The 26,062-nt window shown below is 32.2% G+C and overlaps 1 protein-coding gene across 1 annotated transcript; it reads left to right on the top strand.

The window, feature by feature from the left end:
- The first annotated feature begins 1,772 nt into the window (after nt 1-1,772).
- LOC106721398 lies at nt 1,773-3,570 on the top strand. The gene is made up of 3 exons (XM_014516327.2): nt 1,773-2,279; nt 2,457-2,658; nt 3,111-3,570. Exons 1-3 carry the CDS (start codon nt 1,952-1,954, stop codon nt 3,454-3,456), a joined length of 876 nt encoding a protein of 291 aa, XP_014371813.2. The 5' UTR covers nt 1,773-1,951; the 3' UTR covers nt 3,457-3,570.
- Nucleotides 3,571-26,062: the final 22,492 nt, after the last annotated feature.

The following is a 26,062-nucleotide window of genomic DNA, read 5'->3' as shown; positions in this document are numbered from 1 at the left end:
GGATTCCCATAAAAATCAAACATCTCGCTCGTATTGCGGAAAAGTTACGGAACTAATTTCTTGTCATGGCAACAACAATTTCAATTCAAAAAATCGTTGCCAAGGCAGTGAAATTGTCGATTGTCGTTGATTTGCCAAATTTATTTATTACTATTGTTAATATTTTATTATTTTATTGTTATCGCGGTGTAATTTTTGAGTTCGTGGTAATTTAATATGTTCATTTACTGAAAAGGTGTTAATATCCGCGGAGTGAAAATATTATAAGAGTAATTAGTAATTAATATAGAATAAGCATAATGGTATACATCACTTGATTTTTAAATGACATTTAGTTTCTTAGACGTATAGATATAGACAGAGCTGGGCATTAACTCGTTAATCCGTTAATCGTTAATTAACGAAGTTAACATTTTGCTTAACGGATTAACTTTTAAGTTATCTTCAAAAAGTGTTAACGCTTATGTTAACTTCCGTTAAATTCAACTTCCGTTAATAAAAGTCCGTTAATCGTTAAATTAGAAACTTGGAGACGTGCTGTCATTTTGTTTAAATTACGTGCCACGCCACGCTCGTAAGTTCAACTATGATAGGCGACTGTCGGCGACTAGAATGGTGAACGAACGAGTTGATAATTGATATTATGTGAAGTTCGCATGCAACTGTGATGCATCAGAGCGTCCGGGAAAGACTTCTTTAGCTTTTTCAAACTCGTGTGTTCTCTTTCTCAACTGTCAAAATAATGTCTATTAAAAAGAAAAAAAAAAACAACCACGAAGTTTTTACAAAAAAAATCATTGAAGTTTTTATGATTCATGCAAATATGTCTAAAAAGAAGCTCCTAATTTGTTACAATATCAGATTCAATGATTTGATTCAATGAATTAGGTTAGGTTTCATTTTATTTCATCTCATTAAATTTCATTTTCATTTCATATCAATAAAAATAATCTACTGAAGACTTGTCCGTTTGGGCATAGTTCCCTTTGCCTACCCAGAATGGGCGAAGAAAACCAAAAAAAATCTCTGTTTGTATTCTTTTACAGTTGGCGCCATTTTTCAAACATTATAGTTAGTTGAGTTTATTGTGTTTTTATTATTCTATTAAAATTGCTTCATTTTTTCGCAACTGTATTAAAAATAGTTGTTTAGTACACGTGCGGAACTGTTATTCCAACTGTCAACCGTCACCTTCGGTTGCGCCTCGGCTCGGGTAGACATTTGTCGGAACTCTTTGCAATGACAGGCTTTCCGCACTCGTAATGAAATATACTATAATGCATTCATACTTGTCTCCAATACTAATTTGTTATAGAATGTATAGTCAAATTACTATTTTAAACAAGTGTCGCCACAATAAGTGTGAAATTAGTATGTATAATTTTGGTATGGTTAACTGTTAACGATTAACTTTAACTTGCGTTAAATTTTCGAGAATCTAACGCTTTAACGATTAACGAAGTTAATTTTTTAATTAACGAATTAACGATTAACGAAGTTAACTTTTCGATTAACTGTGCCCACCTGTCGATATAGAATGTTGCAATATCAATGGAGATTGTGGCGCCCTCATAACAGGGATGTCATATTTTTGGTCAGGCTTCGTCTAATTCTTAATCTGAGTCTACAATCATGAAAGAAGTTTTTTCCTCTATATACTCTTTGGTTGTGTATCTTTGAAACTGAAACGTCAACGTCAATAAAATTATTATAGATGAAGTCATTATTTCTAGTTCCACGAATAAGTTGTCTTAGCAATATAAGCCGAAAATAAAAATAGTGAAGTTGGTTAATCATTCGTGGACTTTTTTGTTATATTATTTACCTTCCTTTTCATAGATTTGTGAATTTTCAAATCGACAAGAAATAAAAGGGAACTTTCAATAAATGATGAAACTTTTGTTTATGTGAAGAAGTGTTAATTACTTTTTAGTTTACCTTATAAGCTAGTATGATTTTCCGGTGCGGTTTACTAATATGTTTTCTAACTTTTGCCACAACCTCCGAAGATTTTTATAGAGATGGTTGGTATGGGCGAGGCGGTTCAGAGTTAGATAGTATATATTCATTGTGGCCATCAGTGCATAATGCGGCGAGATTAATAAAACTTCGAAAAAGAGAAACGCAGGAGCAAATAGGTGCAAACGAAGGTGGAGGAAACGATATTAAGATTCCAAATCCAGAGACTAAACAAACACAGTCATTGGACACTGAAAACAAACAAATCAGTGTTAGTCATGATATCCCAAATAACACTGCAAATCAAGATTCTCCGAAAGGTATGTAATATACATAGGTGTTTCTAAAGTTGTTACATTTAATTTAAACTGATAAAACTTTCATGAAATATATCTAACAAACAATGTACAGAATTAAACTGACCACTTGACTACACATTGTTAAAGTTAATTTATTGAGAAATTAAAATATTTTCATTTAAATTTCTATATTTTCAGTTAATACTACACTGAATGAATTACAAAAAAATGATACAAAAGCATCACCAGTCTTACCAAAGGCAGTAAATACCACTGAAGTAAAACATAATGAAACAGCACCAAGTCAACTGGATATTAACAGTCCGGGAGTTTTAAAGAGGGGCCTAATTGTTTTCGGTGGATTTGCATTTTTAGCTGGTGCATACTTCATATGGCACAGGTAAACTTTTGTTAATATTATGACTGAATTTTTGGTACAGTAAAAGAGGATATAGTTAAAGTTGGAGTTAGTTAGTGGAAGTGACTCTTAATTAATATATACTAGCCTTTACCCGCGACTCCGTCCGCGCGGAATAAAAAAAAAACAAAAAAACGGGGTAAAAATTATCCTATGTCCTATTCCTGGATCTAAGCTACCTGCCTGATTTTCAGTCAAATCGATTCAGCCGTTCTTGAGTTATAAATGGTGTAACTAACACAACTTTCTTTTATATATATAGATTTTCTTTCTTATTTTTGATAGCATGTCCAAATTTATATTGTTCAAACTACTAATGTTCAACTAGTAGTTATATCATTTAACACATTCAGTGCTGACTATTTGCAATGGAACACACTTTGTTGAAGTTTTTTTTTCATTGATACTACTTCATACTGTGATAACATTTTCAGAAGGAGCGGCAAGAAAAATGATGTCAACAACTCGCATGGCACCAATGAAACAAATCAATTTAGATATGGTGTTCTCCAATCTGATGACAGAAGAGATAATATGGAACTTTCCAGAATACCATTAACAATGGAGTCAGATGATGATGATGATGAAGATTTGGAGATTTTCGACTTGAAGCAGAAACAGAAATCATTGTCTTATGTAAATCTGCAAACTCAAGAAGATGACATAGTCGCAAACACTATTGACTTTGATAAAGATAATAATCTCTTGTTAGACATAGAAGATAACACATCTGACACTCTTATAAACTGGTCGAATAATGCCAATAAATCTGTTATATAGTTTTATAATGTTTACTTAAATATGAAGAGTTCTGAAAACTTCAAAACGGTCACCTCGTCATAACGAAAAAATACAAAAACGCAAATTATAATAGAACAATTATTAACAAAGTTATAAGGAATATTATATCACTAAAATTATAAATGCGAATGTTTGGATGGATGGATGTATGTTTGAAGGTATCTCCGGAATGCCTTAACAGATTTTGATGTAATTTGGCATAGATGTAGAGCATAGTCTGGAAGAACACATAGGCTACTAAAGCTATGTTTTTTTTTAAATTCTGCATGGACGCAGTCGCGGGCGACAGCTAGTTACAATATAACAATTGAAATTGTTAATAATAATATGTATATTATAAAATAACATACCCTGTTCCACTTCTCGCCATTTTCTTATAAGAAATATGGGAAGGAGTACATATTTGGTGGAGCAGGGCATGGATAGAAATGGAATTATCCTAATTTATATTCCTCTCTTCTGTTTATTAAAGGTAACAGCACATTTACAACACTTTAGTTTATTGCTGATGTCTTTGGGCCGTGTTCACTTGGCTATTCTAGTCAACCAAGTGACCACTTGTTTGTCATCTTCGAGAATAAAAAATCGAGTTTCGATGGCTCAGGGGCACTTGACTTGTAATCTGCATGTCCTGGGTTTGGATCCTGTCACATACCAATGTATTTTTCGATTTTTATCTACATATGTACATTTACCCGAAGTTCTTATAGCAAAGGAAAACATTGCAACCTGCACATATCTATGAAAAGATTCAAAGATATATTGTTGGCTTTTACGAATAAGGGCCAATGTGCAAATTGACAACTTTACAGGAGAGGCTCTTAAAGTTTCAACCATATAGGAAAAGATGCCGCATAGGCCCTTTTACTTTAGCAAAAAAACATGTTTACATCTATAAATGTGTATTTGTACTGCATGTTTTCAAACTAGACTAAAACGTAGCTTTGAACATAGACAAGTAATCATCAATTTTTTACTTATACATAGGACCTATCAATATGTGAATTCAACCAAAACGCACTGGGCCAGTGTGACTATGGCCTACTTACTTCAAACTTAGGGTAGGCTCCGAATCCCTTAGTGGTGATGTATAGTGAGCCGATGAGTATTACAAATACTATAGAAACTGAATGTTTTGAAGGAGACAGTACTCTTCATATAAAAATTAATATTATTATAGATTTATAATTATTTGTACAAAACACAAACTGTTTAAATATATTTAGTTACATAAATAATTTCAAACTATGACATTACAATGAAAATGCAAACAACAGGAATTAAGTCGAAGTATATATTGGGATATATTTTGTGAAATGGTTTATTTTGAGTAAATAAAAAGAAAATAATTCAAAGATGCAATTATTCAGATGTTATTTAGTGCCATAAATATATTTGCAAAAACAACACTTCACTTCCATCCAGTAAGTAAAGAAAAGAAATTATTTTTGTAGCAATTTGATTTTTTCAAATTACATATATAACATTAAAACCTCATTTTAAATCATCTGAATTAAATATATTATGTTTAATTTTAAAATAGAAATATTTACGTAAAAATTCCCAAATCAAAAACATCTTAAAAATGGTTCCATCATGATTTTCGTCTAGCGTCTGCTAATTATCTTTGCTAATTGTTTGTTAATTACTATTATTAGTTTACGTATTTTCCTATTTGTAAAAGTTACGTAATATTCTACTTATTATTTTATGTGAATGGTCAACAAAATATACAATTTAGAATCTGTATGCATTTTAAAACTTTTTTTTTGGAATTGTAATGTTTACAAGCATGTTAAGAGAAATGCGAAAACAACGCCATCTAGATTAGAAATTGAATTTAGTGCATTACTCGTTTCTAATTAAATAAAAAAACGTAACGTTTTTATGTTTCAAAAAGATAATATTTGTCAACATCCACCTTACTTACCTCAATAAATTATACGGTTGTTAATGTACTTATTTATTTCTAAATATATCTTGGTACTTACATTGGACGTATTTTAATGTAAAACTGAATGTTAACTACACTTATTAATGAAACGGATACTCCAGAATGTAAAAAATTATATTTCATTCACTTGATGTATTTGTGTTGCTGATAACGGAAAAAAAAATTAGAATTGTCTGTCTATCCACACTGCACTGACGAAGCCGCGGGTAGCGACCGGTAGTCTGTACTAATATTTTAAGAGGAAAGATTTGATTGATTCCATTGAATAGGCTCCGAAACTACAGAGTTGATTTAAAAAATTCTTTCACGGTTGGGAAGCTACACTATCTGGGTGACAGGCTATATTTATTACTAGTTTTTTTTATTTTAATTCCGCAAGGACGAAGTCGCCGGGAACTTCTAGATTTACATAAAAACGCTAATGACGATTTTTCTCAAATTTATAAGTTGAGAGAAATAAAATTACAATTATTTAATTCAATGTGAAAAAAAATATTACGGAAAATTTTACATTCTAGAAAATATTTTATTATGAGATCAATAATTTCTACTACCGACTAATTGATAAGTTATGTTACTAAGTTTTCTGTCAATTTTAAACGTGTCTGATTGTATGAGTATAATCTTTGATAGTGAATTGTGTTTCTTATTGTAAAACAGATAGAGTTTAAATTTGATATTTGCGTTTGATTGCCAACAGTTTGGTTTTCTTTTGAATATTATTATATAGTCAGTATGCCGTTTGCTCTAATATCAAATTACCTTAATGACTATATACATACTTGAAAAAAATATAGACGCAGGTATTTGCTTCTTGCCTTTTAAGTAACGCATTAAACTGTGAGTTAATTTTATTACGACTGCTCGAACTTTTTATTGCGTATTTTCAAATTAATTTTGTTTAATAAGGTTTTTACATAACTAAAGCAACATTTTGGGACCAAATTATAAAAGTAAAGCGATTATTTAATACCTAACAACATGAAAATATCCGAAAAAAAATGTTGGGAATGTTCACGATTTATAATATTTTTTTTCTTCTATTGCACAATAAGACTTGTCTCGACATCCAATTAATTCTTTTTTTAAAATACACAACAATGACACCTAGTTACAAATTTTAAAACTATTTACTTGTAATAATGACTTTCTGCGTTTTTTTTTTCATATTTGTTTAACGGAATTTATTTTGATTTTTGTTACAGTAATGTTTTATTGGTAATATTGTAAAATAATAAATTTGATCAACTTCTTTGTAAGTAGAAATTTCATTCAAAATATTCGTAAATTATTATAAATTGCCTCTTGGTATATGGTAAAGTCAATTGTAGTGTCATAACCAGATTTTACTGGAATTTTATTACGTGACGTAACTAACGTGCGTTAATAACTTGTATGCTAGAATTTAAATGCAATAAACATAGCTTATGTACTTCAGTTTAAAATTTTCTAGCTCCGCATTAAATTCCAAGCTTTGGACTGTGATAGTAGACGTCAAAGAATTGTAACTGTACAAACTGTTTTCTAAATTATCCGTTATTATTGGCAAACATATAAATCTTACTATTATAGCATTTGCTCTTTATCTTAATGCTACGTATAATTTATTACTATTAGAACTTTAAGGTTGTTTCTAATTTAATAAAGATATGCTTTTTGTCGAGAGTTTTATTTTTAATTAATAATTTCTTAAGCTGCAAACTTCCTTTTATGTGGTGCAATACTCATCCTTGGGTTAACGGATTTCTACCGTTATAAAATCTCGATACAATTTTGAAATTCTCCATACAACGACCGATTATTTTATTTTATAGTAATGTTGGCTGAGGCCCCCGAATCTGTCCACATAAAAAAATCATTAGCCTATTCGCTATTCCAGGCTAAACTTAGCCCTATTCTGAATTCCACCCTGGTCCGTTTTGGAGTTCTGATAATAAACATCCATCCAGCCAAACTATCTTATTTATAATATTAGTAAGACATTCAATGGTAGGTAAAATTGTATTGTGTAAAAGCAGCATTTTATTTCAGTCTCGTACGTAACGCGCACGGCACGTACGCGTGTGCCCGTCTGAGATATTGAGATAAACGAACCGGCACATTGGATGCGCCGTACGCGCTGCCAGCGAAATCTTTCGCTCCACATGGATTTTGTACCTATTTACAAACTCGTGCGAGCAGATGAGGCAAAGTATGTATTCCCTGATTGAGGCAAAGGAATTGGTTTGGATGACAAAAAAAAAAATCGCTCCGAATTTAGATCATCTTAGACAAATTTAACACTTGCATTAGATTTCTTTTATGGTTTGAAAACACTTTTATGTTTTTTATTTATATAACTTCTTGTATTATTTGTTAAAAATAATTTTTGAATGTTCAAATGAGATTTTAGTAAACGTAGAATAACAAAAGGACGAAAATGACCAGATTAAACAAATTAGTCTATAAGATTAAAATTGTTAATCGGAAATTAGAAAAAGTACGCATATCACGTTTTGTGGCGCTATATTTTAACAGTATAAAAAGGAAATGTATCTCGCTTTTGCCAACATTACGTGATCGTATCGTTTATGTGATGATAAACATTACGTTTTATGAAGCGACGATGAGGGAACCGTTAAAAAATTAATAGATAACATCCCCGACGAGTACGCAAACACGATAAATATGAAAAGGGTGCGTGTGATGAAAACAAAACGCACGTGGCGTACCTGAGGGCATCGCAATGAATAGAAAGTAATGTACTATAAGATTTCAGAGTGACTGATAGACTTGGCAAGTAGGATTGAGATTTAGAACAGACATTATTTCAGTTCAGAAACCATTACTTTTAAAAGAAAACAAGAAAATCATCATTTTATAGCTCGATTTTAAAACACAGTTGTTTCTAAGTTTTTTGGTCCTATTTAATATTCAGTAAACTACTTTTGTTTAATGCAAATATTGGTCTGATGTTGATTATGCTTTATATTTTCGTGGCGTGTGGCGCAATTGATAAATGTAGATAGAAGGCACTTATTATAAGTGTTCGCGCGCAAACGCGTATCCATTTTCTGCATCGTCTGAAATAAATTTGATAGCTTATTTTTGAAACGCGTTAATTTACTGGAGCATCCTTTGTATAATCGAGTCTGTTATTGCGTTCTTTTTAGACAAACAATGCGGTATGGCTTGTTTTCTTCCTTATTGATTTAGCGTATCTTTTGCTTTTTTATGCGTTAACCTGACATGAGAGCAGTTTCCTCGTGGGGTATTTGCGCCATGCGGTGGAGCGCTGTGTGGGGGGAGGTCCGGTGCGGGCGGAAATGAAAAATAAACACGTGTCCGGACATTCCATGGCGCCGGCGAGAAGGGCAGGCTGGCGTAACATGCACTTACAATACACTCAGAGGTGACTGAAGTATTAATTTTATATAAGGCAATTTTATTTAAGGTAAATATATATAAAGCTTTACTTGCTTTATGTTAATTATATCTATTACTTTCTATTCAAATAACTATCTAAAACGAAAGCTATGAAACAGTTATTAATCTTTTTATAGGAATAAAGAATCAGGCAAACGATTCATAAAGGATTATTGGATCACATTAGCATGTAAAAGAAAATAATATTTGAAAAAAAAAAACCGTGGTACTCAGGGTCTTCAAGTGGTCACTTAGGGAGTTCTTAAGTATAGATTTAGTACGCCTGTTATAACTGTTAAATAATTGAGTATAGCGATAAGCCACCTCGGACGATATACTTTATCTGTAGATCCGTGGGAGTCACGAGTAGTTACAAAATAAATGTGACAGGAAAGGGAATAAGCTGTTTATTATCCCGTCGTTTAATGTATTTATACTGAAGTCTGTGTATTACAAACGTTATTCATTACATTGACAATTTTACGAGGAAAAATATGCATATCCTATCTGTGATATAGAGAGGACGACAGAAATAACAACTTGATTTCGCACTTCTAATTACGTATACATATTATAATAGTTGACATTGTTAAAATGTTAATACAAATTCGTCAATTTAAATTTGGAATTGAAAAATTAAGTTTGCACTTCGATAAAACATAACATTATATTTTATATCATTTTATATTTTATTGAAGACTTTGTATCATTAACAATAAAACATATAAAGAAGCCAATGTAACTGAAGAGATGTCTCTTTAGTAACATATTTTTGTTCTGATCTGCACGTACCAAGAGATGATCAACGCTCGGCATTGATCGGCACAACTAATCGAGCAGCCCTTATCAAAGCGGCTTGTATTCACGTCAAAGCCAATTAATTACAACGATTACTCGATTGATTAGGAACACGGCTTGTAACTGATATTAAATTAATTCACGTACACCGTCAGGTAAATCGAAGAGCGGCTTTGTACTTTGATGGCGGACGATTACTCTTGTCTTTGTATTAACATGTGACGTGTATAATGTATAAAACAATACTAATCTATTTCCGTCACAAAACCACAGTATCTTTAACTGTAAAAGTAACTATGAAATAAATAAGTTTAAGTTATATAATTAAGTTTCCAAAAACCATGACTTTGTCAAGTCTTGTTCTGCGGTCTGTAAAATTACCAAGTTGCACCCTAGATTTCTTGCTTGGGTTATTTTTAGGTATTTACGTAAGGACATCATGAATAAAGTGCTCGAGGAATTTTAGCTAGAGCACTAGCCGTTGGTTTGTGAGACCAAAATCGCTGTATAAAACATGTCGTCGTCTATGTCATTATTTTATACAAAACAGTGATAACAATATTTTTTAAACGGAGATGTCTCAGAAATCCACGGTAAGTCAACAGCAATAAACTCTCTGTTTCAGTATCGAAAAAATATCTTATACTGTTTTAAATTTACCGTTTCTTTGATGAAATATTTGTTTAAAAATCATTTATGTTAATTTTAATTAAAACTTTTTAGATTACAATAAAATTATGGCGTTTTACTGTTTAATGTCATCCTAAGCAAACGTTTGTACAAACTTTTGTTACAAACTGGTTAAATGGATTTGTGTTACTCCAGGTGCGCTCAAAATACAGGGAGCTCATATTCTCGCTAGACTGAAAAGTGGCGCGCGATGTTTGCCCAAGGTGAATGCTGTTCCGAACTCTTTTAGTTTGTGTTTCTAGTAAGTTTGATTGGAACTCTCTTTATTCTAGCAAATTGGTTAAAACTTTACCAATTGATGTTCTTTTACTTTTAGACGTCTAATGTTTGTCTTACTTGTATTCATATTGTTATTGTTCTTCGCGGTCGTAAACTTTTGGGCGGGAAGGTTTGAATAATACGTATTTTTAGTACTAAGTTCATCTTTTTTTGCTAGATAATATTATAAATGGACATTAATTTAAGTACATATGTTGCATGATTTATAAAACTTGAGTTCATGTTAAATATAAGATAGTGTTGACTTTAAATTATTTGAATAAATTAATCATACTCCAAAAATATACTAATATAACAAAATACAAATTTCACCCATTGTTTACACAAAATATTATAGAAAATATATTTATAACATTTCAATATTCATAAAAATACACAAACAAATACTTCGATTATTATTTTCAACACCTATTATATAATTTATTACAACATTACGACCAATGAACAACATGTACATACACCAGTTTGAACATACAGTGATTGAGCCCGGGTAAACACTCGAAGTAATTAAGACAGATCAACCCTTACAATGCCAATACAAGACAGACTTTAAGGTTTTTTGTTTTTGAATTAGGACTCTGTCCGTGTTCAACAGGATTAAACAGACCCGTCTCTTTAAATGGGAACGTAAATAATTTAAGCTATCTCTAATACTGGTTTGATTAAACGATTTTTTTACTTTTTTATCTAGTTTTAAATGTTATTGTAATTTTAAAATTTTTTGTAACATTGGAAATTAATAACCTATTAACTAACACTAGAAATGTGACATTCGGGGGTTAAATCAAATAGTAGATATTAGATGTTTTTTCACAATAATCTTTCAATGGTTTTACATCGATTCGATAGTTCGCGAGTCAGTATAATAATAGCATGTAGCGTAATATGTTATGCGTTAACGTAATATCACTATGTATGTTAATTAATTGATAAAATAAATAAATAATAAATAAAGCTATACATATTCATAAAATTTGAATGTCTCCAACATCAAGAAAAAAAATCACATTTCGTGCACTCGATGTAAAAAATTTGGTCCGTCTGTCTGTCTACAAGGCTGTGTTTGTTCCGGGTAATTTCCGTATCAGCTAGACCAATTTTGACAGGACTTTGACGGTAAGATAGCTGATGCTCGCGAGCATATTATAGGCTAGTTTTTATTTCTGTTCTGCGGTGACAAAGTCGCGGGCGAGGGCTAGTAAATATAATACATAAATTAATAGCAAACATATTATAATGGACAAAACGTACCTTATATTTATTTCTAATACATTAAGAGCAGTGTAATGGCATGTTCTAGAAAATATTAAATCTATTTCATAAAATTCTTGAGTGTATTTAAGAAATCCTCTTAGACGTCCTAGAATGTGGAGGTAAAAGATGAAATAATCTGAAGCGAACAAAATGATGGTAATATTACTCTAATGGAATCTTAATGAAAATATTTTAATGCGAATTTTTATAGTTTGTATTATATTTATTTAAAGAAAATCTAAAAATATATATTATATACATAATAAGTTGGTCTTTTGGCTAAAATATTGGAAAAAGACTAACCAAACAAGTATGAAAGTTTCGTTTGTAGTATTGTACTACAAAAATTATTATTACATTAATCAGCAGTGTTTACATATGAATACTGATTAGTCTACCTTCGATAGGAGTATTTTAAGGAGTGTATTCAAGTTTATTTCTTCTCATAACTTAATAAGTTTCACAGTATCAAAGGAAGCTAGTAAAACATATAAAAGTACACTAACTTTTTACACGGCCGCCGCTGCCGTAGCGTCTCGTCTGGTATTGCAGACATTTTAATTATCAGTCGATATACGAGAGAAGGAATAAATAAAAACGACTCACAATGAGAAAATAATAGCAGCAGACGGATTAGCATTGGATTCTTCAATATGCTCGGTTAACATGGAGAAGAACTCTTTGATATTTCTATTATGGGAATCTTATGCTTCAAGCAGCTTCGAACATGATGAAAGGTTAAATCAAGATACTGTCTTGCATATTTTTATTCCAATGCAATAGCAATATGTATCAGAAATGATCGAGTCATATGAATTTTGGTGCTTGGGGACATAAAATTATGATGTTCAGAGCTAACATTATAATGGGGTATTATGAATGCTTCTGCTTGCGAAGGTTGTGGTTATATTTGGGCGCAAAGTTCTAGAATGGTCGCCACGGACAGGTCGACGCAGCTTGGAAAGGCCTCCTGCAAGATTAATCGATGATCTGGTCAAGGTTGCGGGAGTATCTTGAATGCGGATAGCATAGGATTGAACTTTGGGGGAGGCCTATGCCCAGCAGTGGGCGTCTTATGGCTGAGAGCAAGAAAAAGAAGTGGTAAAATGTGACATACTCTACGTCATCTTTTTTTTTTACGAAAATTGCTAAAAATCGACTGCTTCCTTTCATGCTACTAAAACAACTTAATGTCCAGTAGTATATCTGTAAGTACTATATTTTACAGAAGCAAACGCCAAAGCAACAACTGGCAACAAGCATCGTTATCTCAGTAATGAAATCACGTAACAATGAAGTTTAAGAAAAAAAAAAGTTTCGCTTTGAGTTGGTTAAAGTGAGCGAGAGTTTCTTTCATACTTGTTAGCCTGTACATGAACAGCCAATCCCTTTAGAAAACGCTCGTCGGCTCGACGGGGAGGGATAACGAGATAGTGGTGGACAGAGAGCGCTGTATTAAAATTAACTTTTCCATTTTGCTGGCCTCTTAAATCCATCACATTAATCCTGAATACGGCCCCAGGAATTAGAACATCGCTTAACATCGACCTGAACCCATTGAACTTTTACAATTTAAACATCACCCATATATTTCCACACCTGCATGGCTAGCGCATATTTTGCGTGCCATCAGGACACGAATTTACTGCAGTTAGTCCAACTCACCGAAGAAACCCAAATAAAGTATTACTAATAGTACAACTAAAAATGTACATTTCTTACTACAATATGTAAGAAATTTAGCAATATTTTAAATCTGTGAAAAGATCGTCTGGAAACTTTGCAAACTTAATTTGCAAGAAACTGGGCTGTATAAGCTTTCATTTTTAACTTTTTAAAATGAAGCATGCCTTTCTTTCATTGAAAAATATTATGCTAAATTTAATGTAACATGATAATAAAATGTTGTTATATTTAACACATCAAAGAAAGAAAAATCAAAAGCAAAAGCAAAGAAAGCAGTTACAAAAATTTAAGTGAAAATTGAACTGTATTTTTTTTTGTTCAAATGAGAATACTATTCTAAAAAGTAAGACACGAAAGTAGCAGTATTATATTTGAAACCAAATTTCAAATTGATTTTCATGTAAAGCTGTGAAAGTGTTAAGATGTAAAAAACACAAGGTTAATATGACACGTATGATGAAAATAGCCACACGAACACGTTAACATAAAATGTCTCCAAGGACGACTAAAATACTTTCATTCAAGACACCCACGTCCAAGCCTTCCATAAAATTTGAGCTATAAAAGCCTACATTTTACGTTTTTCTTTTCAGCGCTCTCGTAAATATTTTGTCTTTGTGTTGAGGAATCTTTATGATCAAGATAACGTCAGGAAAATAAATTAGCACCACATTTAGATACGAAACAGGAAAGGTTGATGCTTAATGGACTTTTTCTTTGAATAGGCAATTTTTTTGTTTGTATAGCGCGAATCCTTAATTTACAGCAGAGTCCATTATGTACTTAAATGCACATAAATAACTTTAAGTAAAATTATACTTCTGTCAGCCTACAAACTAAAAGCCAAATTCAAATAGTTTTGGCCACCGATACCATGATCAGCAAGTGTGGAAATACTTCCAATCCACGACTGTCTTCTGTGTGGTAGTGTTATTTTACTGGTCGAGCCATTCGTGTAGCGACATGCTGCTGAGGGCTCCACTATAGTTTAATTACAACATTATTTATTTATATATCTATGTTTCTTAGTTCCAATAGTAGTGCTTACTGATAAACTTAGATAAGCCGATTATTCCCTTTCCACCTTTGCTATAATAATTAATATACTACCTTTGCGCTTATCACTTGAAACATGAAATTGTGCGTCTTGTCAGGGACAACTCACATACGGCACCCCTCAAGTTATAAAGCAGAACGTTTGCACATTATATTAAATCGCACCTATCTAGAAAACGATAACAAAGAGCTATTATACATAATTTTGACTATTAATATGCAACATGCGTGGTACGATTTGAAGCCTCTAGTCTTCGAAACAAACTAGTAATACTTGTAGGTATAGAATTTTCCTCGAAACATTGTTATTTGTAGAAAGACAAGAACAAAACGCTTCTATAAATGTAATAAAAATTTAAATTTTCCAGCAATTTTATATTCAAGTCACACAAGAGGTAAACGCGTTTGTTGCAACCGATTATTTACGGTGAAAAATTGAGTGACACGGGTTAGAAAGGATTCCGTGTGATATATCAATCCTTTAACTTTGTATTCATATTATGTTTTCTCTGGAGCATTGCAAAAAGGATAAAATTGCATATTTTTATGAAAGAAGGAATCAAAGAACTGGGTAGGCTCTAAACTTCTACGCCGAAATTTGGGATCAATTCCCAGAGTAATGCGTTTTTTTTAATTTAATGAAAGTGTATTTTCATATTTCTTTGTTTATAATATCAATGGGCAAATTAAACAATGTTATTCTGATTGCATTTATAGACGTTTTTACAATTATAAAGTTGATAAAATCGAAAGGAACAGAAGAAAAACATTTGTCTGATATAAAATAAAAACTTTAACGTTAATCGAAAGCAGTAAATGGAAGAATCCGTCTACCTATATAATAAGCGTAACGTACAAATAACAATAAAAACAGAAAATAATATCGGTCCTAAACTTTTATTAGAAGCTTATTGGTATTGGGAAATAGAGCTGAATAGTGGAAGGCTTTCTATTCATGTATATACTCCGGACCTCAGCGGACGAATACAATGCACAATTTTCACAGGCGACCGATAAGTTAGCGATTCAATTGTACGGAAGTAAGTGGTGACCGATCTAAAACGGTTCTAATTCAATCATAAAATAAACTTAAATGTCGATAGTTTACCTATAATGGTTAAATAAGGATAACCTATTGTTATGTTTACTGAGCTTGCAATAAAGGAATGTTTTGATTTTTATTTAGAAGAGCATCGCCATGTCCACAAACTAGATTTTATTGTTGAATAGCTGCCGCTCGTGACTCCTTCCGTGCGGAATAAGAAATCTTGATTAGTAGCCTATATGTTCTTTTAGTCGTTCATCTATGCCAAATTTCATCGAGATCCATTCGACCGTTCTGGAGATACCTTGTAAAAAACGTCCATTCATCCATCTATCTATACTTTCGCATCTATAATTTATGTAAGATTGTTTATAGATGTTATCTTAAATGTGAAATATTTAACTGAAAGACAGAGAAATAGATAAATTAATATTTATAGCACAAATGTATCTTACGAGATATTTTCATAAATTCATAAAATAAATAATGAGATATAAAGATATTCTACGAAGTTAAATTGCAACAAGATTCCGTTTTGAAACAGAAAACATTAATTACAGCATTATTTACAACCCGAGATAATGTCTCAACAATGGAACATTAAAAGAAAGTTATAAAGCCCGTTACGCTCGACATTAAACCGAGTAAGAAATAAAGACAGTCTAAGAGTGAGGATAGCCGGCAGATTGTCGCTGCTCATCTCAAACTTAAGCTATTATGATGGACAAAAATAGTTGGCCCGAGTTACCCAAACTTGGCAAGTAACGGTCCTCGTTATTGCTTTAGTTGGGGTAATATTTTTGTTGTGCCACAATGGGGACGTTCTTGTTATAACAAACTATTGTACTGATGACAGATTGCTCGTAGAATCTGTGTGTTATTGTGATTTAATATCTTGTAATTTCTTGCTTCAATGGACTATTAATTAGGGGATATAAGTGTGTTTTATAAGAATAACGTATTAAGGTATACGAAACAAAGACATATATTACTGTATTTTCTGCAACATACAGTTATAAATCATCCAAAAAGTGAAAAATGCTTATGAAAATTATTTTAATTATTGTGATAGTAAATTAATTAAATTCGTTAAAATTTAAAAGCTGAAATAAGGCTTACATTTCGCAATAGGAGGATTATAATTTGCGCTGACCAATGTCTGATATGAAATAATGGATTTCATAATTAGAAATCTTACAAAGCTTGTCAATTACAGCGCTGGGATGGCGTAGGTTAATTAAATCGATTTTTATTCATATTCCAAACAATAAAGTCTCTCGTCGTCTTACCTATCTAACAGAACAAAAAGGAAATGCAAAAAAATACATAATCTGGTTGCTTTTATTTAAAGTGGTTTAAAAATAACTTTTATAGAATTTAAATTTAAATTGATCAGATAAATTGATGATGCCATTGCGTCGACTGTTGGTTGTTTTACCATTATATACGAGTAGGTACGAGAATTGTGTGTCCGGGCTCGATGTAACAGCACCGCTGTTGTCCTTTTGTAATTTGACGTGACCCCTGAAGGGTTCGCTTGCATGCTAATTGAAACTCAAAATATTTATTGCTCCATTTGCTCCTATAAAATTTCCAGCGAACGCAATATGGAAGCAATTTATTTTTAAATCATCAGTACTTTCCCGTATCGAAATTTTATATGGAAATATTTTCGTTTGCGTTCATTAATGATACTTTCAAATCTTTATCATTATTCTTTAAATTAATGGCAATTTTAATTTGTTCAATTTCTTCATTTGTTTATTCTCTTTTCTTTGTTGAATATTTTTGTTTACAGGAGAAATTTTACAGTTTAATTCTTCGGTTATTGTTTTATTGTTCAAGCCATATTTTATTTTCATCGATATCAATGAAAAGAAAAATATCCTCGAATAAAAACAACTGTATTTAACTAAGACAGAGCTTTAAACAAAAAAGACAATAAAAATGAGTAAAGTTGCCAAAGCCATTTTTTCTCACAAAGTTTTTTGCAAAGACAAATTGCATGTTTTATCTTTGAGAAAGGAGAAAGCCGAGAGTCCCCGATGTGCCGGCCTGGTCATGGTATTGAAAGTGAGTTGTTGTAAAGAAAAACAAGGGTTGAGTTTGGATCGTCTCATTGGAGCCCAGATCACGCATTCACTTTGTTAAGAAAACACCGAGCGGCCTTTGATATACGGTAGAACGATTTTTTAATGCATATTTTGAACAGAATTATTGATAGGCTCGTCGATTCCCTTGTAATAGATTTATCTCTTTGACTTCTCAATGTGATAATAATTCAAATATCAAATGAATTTAAAAGAGTGGCTACCATAAGTTGACAAGGTACAGACATCGTAGAGCTGTTAACAAATGGTTAAAAAAATCATTTCGACATTTTTGATAAAAACTCGTTTTTAAAACACGATTATAAATGATATTTAGTATTAAACATAGACATTACTTTTCTTTTTTTGTAAAGACACGAGTGTCAAATTCGCTATACGATGGACTTTTTTTTACAACATTAAAAAAATTGTAAGTTAAACAACAAAGAGGCCTCGTTTTAAATGATAGAACCGAGCAAACTTACCTAAACAAGAAACCGTACAAATGTCTTCTAACGGCCAAAGTTACAAATTTACAATTCAAATAACGTACTTTCTGGTTTATGTTTCGGCGAAAGTTGAGGCCACGTAAAAAAGTTGAGTCATTTTTCAAATTGGCTAACAGAAGGCCCCTTTCCTGTGTGTACCTTGGAACGTTTCGATTTCCGAATTTCTTATCCTTCATTCATTAGCAAGTTCAATCAGAGGGCCACCGGCTGTGGTTATTTATTACCTCACATCGGCCCTAACAATTACTGAAGGAGGAAAAACTTTCTCTATTACCGGCCCTCGGGAAGGCTTTCATACTGAAATAAGAAATTGTACGCGTTGCCGTGTAGTGCGTAATGGATTCCGGGTTTCGATTTCGATTCCGTTTCGATTCGATATTGAATGGAATAAGTAATATTTATTTAATGATATCCATCTGTGATTTTTTTTACACAAGTCCCTTCAATACGAAACCGCTCAGCTTATAATCATTATAAGGATAATCCAAGACGGTTATTTCCAGAAATTATTTCAATTGTCTTAGATACAAAAGTAGTGTAATATTGTGTTCATATACATGAAATTCAGTACAATTAAAAACCACTTATGACATTTAAGTGCTAATTGTTTTTTTTAAACTAAGTAATTTTTTTATTATGTATTGAATAATTTATAGTTATCAAAACATAATACGACAAACAAAATAATTTCACGGATAGTACTGTTTTAGTTTAACTGAAACTTTTGGCTTTATTTTAGTTTGGCATCGAGCCATTGAAAAAAAATCAATGTCAACGTGACTTTCGCACTCCAGTTTATTTCGTTGGAGTAATCTTAAATTGCGTGGGGCGTTCGGCAGCCGCGGGGTGGTTTTATTAAATTTCAATGTATATAGTGTTCGGATTGCCGGGCACCTGCTGACAGGATTACCTTGTACGTGCCCCGTACTCACAGACGAACGTTAAATCCTCGACACGACGTTATTCCTGGTAATAGCGCTGCTGAATGAAATACGAAAAAAGAACATTTACCTTTTCTAGAAAACAAGTAACTTCCAAATGATTTTATATTTTGCAAATATTTCTTTAAGTAACCTTTTTTTTAAATAATTGAAATAATATTAGCCGCTAATTTTTTTTTAGATCTAAATACAATTTTTCTTTGAAATTACTCAACTTATCTATATATATAAAAGAAAGTTGTGTTAGTTACACCATTTATAACTCAAGAACGGCTGAATCGATTTGACTGAAAATTGGTGGGCAGGTAGCTTAGAACCAGGAATAGGACATAGGATAATTTTTACCCCGTTTTTTTTTTTTTTTTTTATTCCGCGCGGACGGAGTCGCGGGTAAAAGCTAGTCTATATATATAAAAGAAAGTCGTGTTAGTTACACTATTTATAACTCGAAATCGGTCGAACTGATTTAGCTGAAAATTGATGGGGAGGTAGCTTAGAACTAGGAGACGGACATAAAACTTTTTTTTATCTTGTGCGCATTTTTTTTATTCCGCGCGGACGGAGTCGCGGGTAAAAGCTAGTTATTAATAAAAGTTCTAAATGACTATGACACTGGAGAAGTACATAGTACACGTGATACACATTTTTTCGTATTATAGCGGTCAACTCGTTTAGGCTATGGAAGCATATAAATGCTTAAGGGGGAAAACTTTTCATCATCTGAGAGCTCACTATACGTCCTCACTGAGGGGCTCGGAGTCTATCCTAAGTCAGGGGTGACTAGGCCATAGTCAACTACACTGGCACAGTGTGGGTTGGTTGACTTCACACATAATATGAATTTCTTCGCAGATATGTGCAGGTTGCATGAAGATGTTTTCCGTTACCGTAAGAACGTAGAACAAACATACGTAAATTGAAAAACACATTAGTACATGGCGGAATTCGAACCCAGGACTTGCAGATTACAAGTCAAGTGCTTAACCCCTGAGCCATCGATGCTTTGATGAATTACCCTCCCCAATTAATCCGCAAAATTGGCAAAATAATATTTTTGTGATGTACGTCACTTTTAAATGTATTTGATGTAACAATATTTTTGCTTAAAAAACAATAGGTTTTCGTGGAATGTAGGTGGAATGTTCGAGGTGTGTGCCGGCGTTGCCCGTCGTTGAAGACCACCTGTGCGGGAACTGTTATTATCTCGTTAGGAGGCCCTTCCCGGTCCGCAATTTGTTGCGAAACAAACGGAATTTTAATACTCAGATAAAACTTACTTTAAAGTATAATCAATCTAAAAAGCAATTTCCTCACGATATTGTTATTTGTTTTATTATTTTATTGTGAAAACTACTTTATATTTGTTGAAAATTTGAAAGTCGTCTGACTTAAGTCTTAAATTATAAGTATTAAAACATGTTGTTTCGGTTTGGTGAAATTGAAAGAGAGGAATGGAATGACACTTGCATTGTGCAAGTGTTTCGAAAAAGCAAATCCTCAGTAATCTTATATACAAAGCTTAAGTATAATATGAAAACTTAAGAAAACAACTGGAATTGCGCAGTAGGATATTGTTAATTCTGTACAAGCTATTTGCAATAACATGATACAGCACGGAGCGTGTTCTCATGTACATTTTCTGAAATTAAATGTAAATAAGTATGTAGGAAACCCGCCATTTGCCGTCGAAATGGCTCCAAGAGACGTACCCGAGATATTTGTATTGCCTCGGTGCCTGTGGGACTGTTTAATTACCAGAAGTTTTCATTTCATATAATTTGCCTTCCGAGCTCCCGAATTGATTAGGGTCTACATGAGATTGTCCTTTTTGAACGGAATGACTTGTAATAAAAAGTAAAAGTGTTACATATGTGTACACTCATTTATTTACGTACATACATTATTATGTTATAGCTTTTTTACCATTGGTTTCCACTGCATAAACATTTGAACTTGTATGATAATAATGTACATATATTTGTACCAATGTAGCAGTGGCAACCAACGGTTATAATGATTTGTGAGGTAACAAAACATTACGTAATGTTTTTCTATTCCAAAATAAAGTAACAATGAATAATATTGTTAAAGTATTCTATTTTAATATTAAAATAATAGCATACAGGTTTCTTCTGTATACAATATTTCCAAGAAGCGGGTTTTCCTTCCATTAGTATCTATCTAAAGCAATTTCCAAGAAAATATTTCAACGACCCTTCCGCACAGAGATTCAGTGGCATCTAGATAAGTTGTTCAGTTAAAGTGGACGTACTGGACGGTACTAAGATAACGAACGAGATTTACACATTTACAGAGAAACGTTTTTCGCAAGGTCTTCGTTACACGTTTTATTTATAGGAAACACACGGTTTTCATTTAAATAACCTACTTATGTCTTAGTTGTTTTTATATGGTTTGAAATATATAAAATTGTATTCTATAATTTAGGAAAAGCATGAATTTCTGAACATTCTCACTTCCCCCACAATGGAACGAAGGAAGTCAGCAAACACAGGTAACATAGTCTTTATGGATTAATGTACGAAGTCGTTGTCAGTTTTGTAAAAAAAAGTTATTAGATTTAAAATGAAATCTTTTTAGTGCGTGCTTCCGATTTTATTGAGCCTAAACAGAACCTGATACCGTATTCGCGATAAATATTCAGCGTCACATCTTCTGTACGTACGTGCAGCGCTTGCGACATCTGTGGTAACGTAAGACAAGCGTGAAGCTGCCACACTTTGTATGTAGAACACAGCCGGCGATTTTTTGTGTTAGGTAATTTTATATGCTTCAGAAAAACATCGTGTGTTGTCGTATTCAGCGTCCAGACCTAAAAAAAGGTTGAGGTTACTATCATCTGATATGCGACTAAGCATAACGACTTTGTCACACAAAGAGACAATGACATAGTTAGTGCATAGATTTTGCAATGTCTTATTAGTATTTTTTCAATGTTTATTCCTCGTGGATAAGGTAGTAGAACGAATGACTTAAAACGTGTCTTCACAAGTCTGTAAAGATTGTGGGTAATTGACCGAGGGCCTGAAAAAGTACACAAGTAATACCTACTTAGTGTAACACTAACCATCAATAGCTATATTAGATGTTATACTAGACATCGCTAAGTATTACAGTGCAGTTTCAACTCAAATAAAATCGTGAGAGCTTTTTTCCCAAAGAAAATCTACGTCCAAACTAACGTGGAAACAAAATCTCGAATACACGCCTGAGAATAAACAACAGCTGAACTTAAAATAAAAATCCCTTAACTCCGTGTAAATGTTTTAGTGGAAAGGAGCATTACCTGTTTACCTCCTAATACGGCATGACGGTAGTGTGAAACCCGACGCAGACCCCTGTCCGGTCCACTTCTGACGTTTATGAGGGTGTAGGTACAGCGCTCGTTCGTAATTTGATATGTCTATAAAGTAAGCCCTCTAAATTTATTACCTTAAACATTGTATTGTTACTTTAATTTTATATTTTAGTTTCATAATTGTTTAGTTTATTGTACATACTATCTGTCGCCCCTGACTCCATCTGCGCTGTATTAAAAAAAATTTAATTGTTCTTCATATGGGTTCTTCCCAATTATGTTCTAGATCTATGCTAAATTCAGCGAGATCTGTTTAAAAATTCTGGAGATATGTATCTTCAAACAAACATCCATCCATTCACACATCTAAACGTGCGTATTTATAATATTAGTAAGATTTGGATTTTTATTTCAAACTAAAAAAATAAAGTAAACTTAAATGCAGTTTTTTTTTATGAAAAATATAAATCACTGAAACTGGAAATAATAACGAAAGCGTGGTTTTTATTCATCTCGCCAACGGAAACGTGTTAAAATACGTTCGAGTGACTCGCCAGTGAGCACCGAGTGCGGCCCGCATTGTTGGATGCGACGACTGAGAGCTTATTCGTGTTTATCACTAGCTGTGTATTTTCGATGAGCTCCTGACGTGCAATTTTAGCTGTTAAACTACATGTACATGCCGTGAAGTTGACAGAAAATCGTTAAAATTCGTTTAATACTTTATTGTTACATTCACGGCTTTAAGTTGTTTTTATTTCATGCTTGCTGAATCCGGCCATGCATTGCCGTATTCAAAATAATAGCAAGTCTAAATAAAACAAATTAAATATCACAGTGATTTCAATAAGGTTTAAGAATGACAACAGTTTTATTTTAATTTTTAAATCCCAAATATCTTAAAAGTTCTTTTCAGTAATTTAAGAAAGCGTTTAATCTTTTTATTTTTTAAATTTTTACGTAAGTATGTATATTATAAGTAATTTCAACTTAACATGTCATTGTATTCTAATAAAAATTATAAACCTGATAAGAAAATGATGGTTTAATGGTTCAAGGGTTTCACAATAAAGCGCATAAACCGCTTTGTTACGTTTTAGGTTTATTTACAACCGCCGCGAAAGCTTTCAATCTCGGAAATGTCTATTATATTACAACACAATGACCTTTAATGGATCGTATCTTTCTATTTGTTGAGATAATTTACTTCCTAAATATAGTCGAACATTTCATTGTTCATTTCTCTATTGTACTTTTGTTTAAATTTTTTATTTCAAGACAAAAATCTTTATAACCGAGATTTGCTTGTCTTCACCTGTATAAGATGAAATTCTATTAATCCAGAACTGTTTTCTTAAAAAAACCCTGAACGTGACCACTTATATTATTTAGATATTTTGTAAGTAATGTTAATTTCGTTGCTTTAAATTAAAAACCTCACAAATAGACACATCACTTATGGATCAAAATTAACTTTGTAATAAATGTTAAATCTGTGCTACACAGAAATGATAATAACGTTAATCTTTTATAATGTAAATTGTTAGTTTTTCTGTTAATTTAGGATTACTAGACTTTAAAATGTATTATAACTTCATAGTTGTAGAAAATAATGAGAAATAGAAATGCAAATGTTTTGAAAAACTTAAAAAATAATTTTAATCGTTGCTACGACTGTCTGAATCATTACACTATGTTAATGACGCAATTTATATTACGTTTGTTGTTTTAACGATAACGCTCAGGGAAGTCCTTAAGTCCGGTCTGTAATGGAGTCAAAGAGCTCGATAGACTGGCACCCCAGTGTTTGAGTTATGCGTGGTCACGTACGGTAAGGTTCGCAGGTTTGTTTCTGAAAATTTAATCAGCAGTCGCAATGGGACTAAATTGGTTCGGGTCGGAATATGTTGTGTAAAGGGTATATATTTAATTAAACTCGTTTTAAAATATTGTGTACAGTAAAATCTTTATTGAAATTTCCTATTTGTTTGGAAGAATACGAAGGAATACAAAATCAGTGTACAATTAATTAAAAATTGTAAAGCACTGATGAACATAAACTTTAATTGTGAATTATCAGTTAAATTATTAGAAGAGACAATTATCTGTGGCTCTGTATTACCATATGATTCGTAAAACCGTTTTTAAACTTCTTTGACGGAGCGATTTTCGATCGATAAATTCAAAGTTTTTCCAATAAACGGGTCGGAGCGGCGAGCGGCGAGTGGAGGCGAATCCGCCACTCGGTCTGGACAAAGTTGGACAGTAACTGGTGGTGTCTGCCGGTGGTCACGTCACAACTTTTAAACTTGCCAGCTAGCGAGAGACGAGACACTTTCTTATAACATTTATGCGATAATTGAAAATGCTTTTAGCGTATTAAAAGCATCTTGTATGAAAAATCTTGAAAAAATATGTTTTAATTTGGAACTTTTAACCATAACTAAGAAATAAATAATAACTATTATATGATGCAATATACATTATGCGATATAACATTATGTGGGTTTGAAAAACATCTGCAAGTTTAGAAACGGACCTGTCTTCATATAGCTGAACTTTTATCGGTTAATCAAGAAAAAAAAAACACATAAAAAGATTAAAATACATTTCTCTACATTTTTTTTTGGATATTTATAGATTGTACAATATTTTGTTTATATCTAAAGTATTATATGTGAAAAAAAAAGTTCGATTCATAAATATAATATTGATAAACGAAAAGAATTGGAAAGTCGTTGGTATTGGAAGGCGAACGTGCCTACATTTCAACGTTACAATGTTGTCAATCAGTCACCGCCAGTTCGCCCGTTTCCTTTTCCGCTTTTCTCCTTACTTTGCTGATTTGATTGAAAACTTCCCTCCACACACCTGAGCCCCGCGCAGACGTATAAACTCCTACCTATCTAGTTAACGCTTCAAGCCATTTTATTTTAGTCGTATTTACACTTCTTTTTACTGATTAAAAAACATTTTTATTTATTTATTAAATAACAATTTCTTTAAACCAAAAAATATAACTTGCAGTTTTTAATATGTTTTGATAAAAACTCAACGTAACTTTTACAGGCATTTATTTATTCAATAAGAAAACCAACAGCGTATTAATTACAAAAATGATATCCAGTACATATAAATTAAAGCAAGGCCAATAATAGGTTTTCCAGTAATTTTTTCTTAGAAATAACAAAGATATATCTTACAATCACATAATAGTCACACATACACAGTTTTAAACATAGACAATTGTACAAACAGGAGAGAAAAAATAAAAATAATTAAGTAATACATACACAAACATACGAGAACAATCAAGTAAATTTGTTTAAAATATAAGAAGGCATTATTATAGTAATTAGTAGTCACTTCCAAGTTGAAGTATACTCGTATGTATGGTTTAATATATAAGGATAAATTGGTTTAAAATTTATTTACCTTTGTGAGATGCAATGATTAATAACATATAATGGAAGTCAATTATAACAATCATTGCCACATGAACAAACACATTAAAATATGAACTGCAAATAAATATAGGTGATTCTGAACGCAATATTCA

Source organism: Papilio machaon, chromosome 5 (assembly GCF_912999745.1).
Source record: "Papilio machaon chromosome 5, ilPapMach1.1, whole genome shotgun sequence".
Lineage (NCBI taxonomy): Eukaryota > Metazoa > Arthropoda > Insecta > Lepidoptera > Papilionidae > Papilio > Papilio machaon.
The sequence above is the reverse complement of the archived record's forward strand: the minus strand, read 5'-3'. Positions and strand labels throughout refer to the sequence as shown.

What these genes read in the sequence shown, in the direction of transcription:
- LOC106721398 (XM_014516327.2), top strand. Translation starts at nt 1,952, where the DNA reads ATGATTTTCCGGTGCGGTTTACTAATATGTTTTCTAACTTTTGCCACA. An exon ending in AAATCAAGATTCTCCGAAAG is followed by an intron (nt 2,280 to 2,456) that starts GTATGTAATATA and finishes CTATATTTTCAG; the next exon opens with TTAATACTACACTGAATGAA. An exon ending in GCATACTTCATATGGCACAG is followed by an intron (nt 2,659 to 3,110) that starts GTAAACTTTTGT and finishes TAACATTTTCAG; the next exon opens with AAGGAGCGGCAAGAAAAATG.